The following is a 6,988-nucleotide window of genomic DNA, read 5'->3' as shown; positions in this document are numbered from 1 at the left end:
TACAAAAATTTTATGTTCATTTAAGTAACTAGACAAAAAAAGGTGGCTTCATTTGCGCATACATTTTTTTCCCAAATACATATGTACTTGGATGCCCTTAAATTCCCCAAGTAGAGAGAAATGCTTTCTACAGAGCTGCTTATTTCCAGAACCCACATCAGAGCTGACACATGAAAAATGGTGAAATTACTGAAGGTAGTCCAGCCTGAATAAGGACTACCTTATTAGTTCAGGTACTTGCATCTCCCTAATTTTCATATTAATCATGTGTCCATCTTTCTTTGAAATAGGGCCATCATGCTTCATGTCAGAATTTAGCATGTAAGTAAAATTCATAGTGCTTCAAATCTCACTTGAAAATATTTGTATGAAGAGAACAGTGACTAATTTTACTATTCCTATCTAACAAAGATGACATTTATTGTAGTCCTTTTGCACTACATATGCATTATGAGGAAGCTGACAAATAAAATTTAAAAAAATAAATTAAAAGTAGTTTCACAAAACCTCAAAAAACCAAATCCAAAGACAGTAATATGGAGCTTTTCCTATTTAACAGAGCTGCTACACACTGTAATGCACCTATGTTATATATTTCTCATCAATTTTTACAGTTTCCACTGATTAAATATATATTGACTCATAAAGTATTACCATTACATCAATTGTCAGCAGATGCAAGAGTATGTCATTTAAATATTAACTATCATATAAAAATGGCAGCTTGATTGTTTGGGAGCAGTAATCTGGTACTGGTTATTGCCACATTTCCCTAATGCATTAGGCAGCAGTCACAAAATGCATTGCCTTTTTTACATACCTGCTGTTATGAAATCAGAAGCAGATAAGTTCTTTGTATATCTCCACTTTCTCTTAGATATAATTTTTATTTATTTCTCAGCTGCAGATATCTTTGATCTGAGTTGCAAAAAAGCATTAGTATAATATAAGCAAAAATATGCTCACTAGAGTCAGAGATTATATGCATCACCTCTAAATCAATGGGAAAAAAATACACGAAGAACCAGTAGCAGATATATTACTTTGTGCTTGAAATATTTTTATGACAGTTCCCATATAATATGGGAGCAATATATCATGAATCAAGTTGTTTACCTATATTCTTAATAAGATTGTACTTATTTATGTAAAGTACATTTTCCTGCCAGTATTTAAGAGTTGTCTTTTTGCAGAAATAGTAAGAAGCTACACATTGCCACTAATATGAAATAAATTCTTTATTCTATGTTAACTGTATGATCAGAATACGTGGGCACTTCACAGACCATTAAAACCTTCTAGTAATTGATAAGTAATCACTCAATTGCTGCTGAAGCAATGCACATAAGATAGAAACCACTCTTTTTCACTAATGTAACATGTGGAACTTGCTGCTATTGCAACACTAAATGTTAGTAGTGCTGTATCATTTTTAATGCAAACACTCATTTTCTGCCTCCTTCTTATGTTTTCTACTGAAATGCAACACAAACCAGCTTACATTTCATTCCATCTCTTGAGGGTTGCAGAAACAGTTCCAAGGAGTGTCAGCTATTGTATTGTTATTATTGTAAATAAATATTTTAGAGTTTAAGGGGTAGATACTTCAATTTTTATTTTAGGAGGCTCATTACCACTCTTTCAAACTTTTAATATCTTCTTAAAGGTAGTACTTTAGATAGCAGTTTTTAATGTAATCTCAAGGCAGATTCCTATTCTAGTTAATAAACAGGATCAATACATTTGTCAAAACTCTTAATGGTAACCATACAGAACTTTTCATACATCCTCTTTTCTAGGAAATGGATATACTGAGGAATTTATTCTGCTTAATTGCTTTATACTAAGCAGTTTTCATTAGCCATCCTGTAATCTGTATGAACAGGAATAGACAGAGTGAGGAAAATTAACTGGTTTAACCCTTCCTATTATTTAAAAAAAAAAAAAAAAAGAAATCTTAGATGAGCTTTGGTATTAAGAGCAAGGAATCCAATACAGGTAAAACAGATGCAACTCCATTTAGTCAATATAGGAATTTTTAGTAAGTTTGTGCATTAAAGAGCTATGGTCTGTCTGAAATTTCCGGCAAAATACAAATTCAGAGCTTCTTACATATTTGCCTCGAAGTTAAGAGACTAATTACATTAACTGATTCATTAATAAATGGGGCTTTTTGTCTAATTATTATAAGTACTAACAGACTAGGGAACCATTTTAAATGTCTAATGTGCCTTGGAACCATTTTTTTTAGGTTAATTACATTTCTCACTAAAGTCACTATAGATATGCCCCTTAGGTTTTACACTGGAAGATGAAAGGAAAGAAAAAAAAAAAAAAAAAAAAAAAAAGATGATTACCTCATTGGCCATCTCCAGTAACACAGGGGCAGCTGCATTTTTCATCACCCCATTCAGGTACCTAGACAAGACAAAGCCAGGTAATTCTGCAGTAGCAAATAAAGGCCAGTTTATACATCTTAGTAAGCCTCATAAATCTCTCTAATTTGGAGGAAAACACTCCAGTACAGAGTATTTAATGGGAAATATTCTAAGAAATAAGTATTTTAAGCAATCACTAACTCTTCAGGTTTGTCTCCTACTCATCTGCAAGACATATCGATCTCAAGAAAGTCACTGGTAAAAAAACACTAAATAAATCAAGAAATTAAGTTTTTTGCCTTGATGGCATGCAAATAAATTATATCTGTACTATTTAAAGATGCATCACAGAGAAATAAAGCTCTATTATTCATTGTAAAGATTTTGGGTTCCACATGACCTTCAGTGACAAAGGTGCACTGTCTATCTTATTCAATTCACTACTATACACAAACTCAGATTATCAAATTTAAACCAGATTTTATCAACCAGGCAGTAGTTTAAATACTAAAGGCTTACTCTACTGAAACCTGATTCTAATGATCAAATTAGTATTCTACAGCAAAAAGGAAAGAAGAAACATTTAGGATCCAGTAAATGGTGATAGAAAGTCATTATCCTATCAATGGCAAAGGCTTAATGTTTCTGGTTAAGGGTATTGCAACCAACATGAACAACACACAGTGATGTTTCTGATCATCCTTTCTCACAGTATCATCTTCCTCACTTCTGTTACTTTCACTGTTTGATGTTTACATTTCAATAAAGCCCCAAACCTGCTCTCACCAGCTGACAGGCAGAAGCTGTATTACTTCGTGGGTTGCAGCCACATGGAAAAAGAACAATACTTACCAACACTTGAACCTGCTCGTTTATCCTATCTGTATTCATATAGCACATCATTACTGACATCATTAGAAGGCCACAGCCTTTCCAGCTCTATCATTATCTATCCATCAGAAGCCACTCTTCTGCTCATTAGTTACAGATATTAGAATTCTTTATCATTTTATCTTTCTGTGGAATGGGTGTATAACACCTTTGCATAAACGTCTTCAGAGAAGATTAGAGGGCTTTTTGTTTGCAAGTTATTCTGAGGCTTAATGAATAAAGGAAATGATAAAAGCTTTTTGCTGTAACCTATTTCAATTCCACATAAAACCCCACAAAACAAGACCTATTTAAACTTTGAAAATATATAACAGAAGGAAAAAAGAAGAGATCATTGAAAAACCAAAATCTACCCAGGAAGATTTATTTGAGATTAACATTCTAAAATGTGCATCTAGTTGATCAAATAGCATGGCTACAGCTGACAATGGAGTAATTTTCTGTCAGATAATTCTAACACTACTGGCAATTCTATTATGGACTAACAGGTCTCACATGCTGACAGCAATACTGTTCTGAAAAGCTCGCTGATCCTTCTCTTAATTTGCCTTCATGTTTGCCTAAATTTGAGACTACTAAGTAGAGCAGCAGAAACTACTCCACTCAACTGCACTCTCCTTGCTGCCAACAGGGACCACTGGAAATGCCTACCTTCAAAAATTGGTAGTTTCCCACTTAGGAAAGAAATGGCAACACAATCATCTGCTTGCATGCCAGTGGGAAGAGGATGGAGCATAGCACATAGACTGGGGTTTACAGCAGTAAGATGGATGCTACAGAAGAGTAGAGTAGAAGACATGTTTGTCATGTTTATGCTTGAAGCATTTCAAACTGGCTTCTGACTCAAGTAGCCTACCCCTGTAGCTTATGAAACATACTACACAGTAAATCTACTAAAACAGGACTGAGATGAGTTTTCTAACTATTAACCAGAACATATCTGATTTTAAAACATGTGCATTTTATTCAGCCATGTTAACACATTTGCAATATGAAATACCCAGAAATAGCGTAAAGAATGATTTTCCCTACCACCACCATATAGCTTCATACATAATGCATTAGTTATGTCCTGCTATCATACTTCAGACAGTATAGAAGGGGACAAGAGACCAAATCCTCCTACCTGATGTGAGGCAAACTTAAACATACCTACAACCTTACTGACGCTAATACAACCGCTGCTTTGCATAAAGCAAAATTTGGTCCTATGTTTTAGGTTTAAGTCGTTGGAACTACTAACACATCATAAAAGTGATTTACATACGTTCTAAGAAACAGGTTATTTACGCAGCAGTTACAATTGACATTGGGCACACTGAAACTGTGCTAGTGAAAAGTAATTTAAAACAGTATTGTATATACATGGTTATTAGCGCATGAAAATTTTCAGCTGACATTCTTCCTAAACAACAATCAACACTAGGAAAAGGGCTTTGTGATCCAGTACAAATTTTAACAGAACAATACAATTACTAAAAAAAGAAAATCAAGCCCCCCAACAAGCACAATTCAAACCAGATCTTCTAAAATAGTTCTTAAATCAGGCTGTACTTACATTTTAAGCATATGACTCTGCAGAAGCGCAGTTAATTGTTTATAAATGAAGGCTTTTTGTTTATTTTCCTGATTCATACAGATTAGTGTTAAGCATAAATATCAGACACCTATAATCCATAAGTATGAGCTCACTTGCCATGCAAGCTCCTCAGATATGTCACTCTACAAAGTAATAATTTAATTGTGTATCTTTACCAGTTATCAGCATGCCCCGATTATGTCATTGCAATATTTTTAGTAAAGCCTGTAGAAGTAACAGACAAACTGTAAGAGCTAGCAAACAGAGTTTATTAGCTTAAGATGCAAACCATTGTAAAATATTGTAATATGACATAAAGGTTTTCATCTTCCCTTAACAGCTATTTCTGGCACTTCTGTTGATAAAACAGGAGTGATCTAAAAATTAGTGCTCTAACTGGCAATACATGAATTTAGTATGTAACTTTTTGTAACATAAAACAAATGTTTTAAAGCACAAGCAACTGTAAAAGAGCAAGCTCCCTTGCTGTAAGGAAGTTATCATCAATATTTGTCTTGACATAGAAATCCTGTAATTACAAACTATAGGCAATACATAATAAATGCTATCACATACATTGTAAAAAATATTCGCTTATCCTGACTTCAAGCCAAGGAAGTAAACCCTGTCTCCATCAGACCGCCCAAAAGCTAAAAAATTTCTGCATTTTCACTGAAAAACATTTTTATTTGAACCCTTCTGTACTCCTCATCTGCATTTTTTAATTTCTTTTAATATAAAATTAACCTCACAAATAATAGCCCATAAGCTAATTTATCCATAATTGCCACAAGATGATACTCTTATCTCAGTTGGGGAGGTCATACCTTTGGTAATAAGCTTCAATAGCTTCAGCAGTGTGATGCTTGGCATGTGTTCTTTTGATTTGTTTCTAGAAAAATTAAAAAACAAAGAGTCTTAGAAACATCTCATAGATCAAAACACAGAAATCATGACTGCCCAAACACATGTTCCTTAGCTAGACTTTGATATATAAACTGAACTATGTTTTAGATTCGGTACAGAAATGACATTCAATCTACCTATTGAACTGAACGTCTTCAGACTGTACTGCAATGTACCATATATGTAAAAGCCAATAAGGTCACAATAATTGAATCTAAATAAGTTTACTGAAGGCTACAGAGGGCAAAGAAAAACTTGTTCTCTCTTTCAACCTTCGTATTAATTTTCCCTCAATTCAATTCCATCTAAGTCTGGTGCAGTCTAGATTTACAATTCAATTGGCATTTTTAACCAGGAAGAACATTGCTTAAAAACAACTTATTTGAAAAACTAGAAAAAGTAATTCCACAGAGACTTGCCATTTGACTGACACCTGTCATCTCATGATAAATGACTCCATTTTCTGCCTTTCTTGCCTTCTGCCACTCCGGCAATGGTCATTTATCATCATCTCTGTCAGCAATGGAAAGCAGCACTGACAGTGCAAGTCAGCAAACATTTAGCACATGGAACCACGCAACACAGGGAAATTATTATTGTCAGAATAATAATGGTTTAGCATAATTTATTACAGGTCCACCAAATAAGCAAAGGCTAGATGTTATTAGACAGATGGATGGGTAGGCTTGGCAGCCATCCACTGAGACTCAGGCGGTGCTTGATGTGAAAAAAGGAACATCCTCCAAACCAATCAGAAAGCTGGCAGTTCAATTACAAAGAAATAAAGGGACATTCATCATTCAATTAGGCACCTGTCAACCCTCACAAAGGAGAAAACTTCTAACCTGGTACTCCTGGGAGAAGATGCTCAGCAGAGTGGACTGCGATTGACTGGAACAAATAAAAGAAGGACAAAGTTAATTACTGGAGTGCACTGCGAAGAAACAAAAGAGAAGGGAGCTTCAAAGGTAGGCCTGCTGCCCTGTAATCTAACAGAACATGAAAACAAGTGTGGAAAAGTTGTTCCAGATGAACACCTCAGACAAAGGCTTCCTGCTGCTAGGTCAAGGAGAGAGCGTACAAGGGAGGGGAGGAAAATATAGCAAGACTTTCAAAGCAAACGAGCATATTGTTTGGGTGATTCCTTCTTCAGCTTCAGAACCCACAAAGTCCTATCAGGAGCAGGTAGCTGAGTTAAAAGGGAACAAGAAAACAAAGCAAAATTTCCATTAAT

At 34.7% G+C, this 6,988-nt stretch overlaps 1 protein-coding gene across 1 annotated transcript in view; it reads right to left on the bottom strand.

Annotated features, from left to right (window-relative positions):
- The window catches only part of LOC103775754 (chromosome unknown open reading frame, human C15orf41), a gene marked incomplete at both ends in the record, with an annotated part of 36,364 nt that extends 29,719 nt beyond the window's left edge, over window positions 1-6,645 (bottom strand). Inside the window, 3 exons of the mRNA XM_008943228.1 lie at window positions 2,358-2,418; window positions 5,676-5,740; window positions 6,600-6,645. Coding sequence (XP_008941476.1) covers window positions 2,358-2,418; window positions 5,676-5,740; window positions 6,600-6,645 — 172 coding nt within the window. The remainder of the gene's footprint in view (window positions 1-2,357; window positions 2,419-5,675; window positions 5,741-6,599) is intronic.
- Between the last annotated feature and the right edge of the window lie 343 nt (window positions 6,646-6,988).

This window comes from Merops nubicus, unplaced genomic scaffold (genome assembly GCF_000691845.1).
Source record: "Merops nubicus isolate BGI_N331 unplaced genomic scaffold, ASM69184v1 scaffold40726, whole genome shotgun sequence".
Classification (NCBI taxonomy): Eukaryota; Metazoa; Chordata; class Aves; order Coraciiformes; family Meropidae; genus Merops; species Merops nubicus.
Note: the sequence above shows the minus strand (reverse complement) of the source record. Positions and strands in the feature narration are given on the sequence as shown.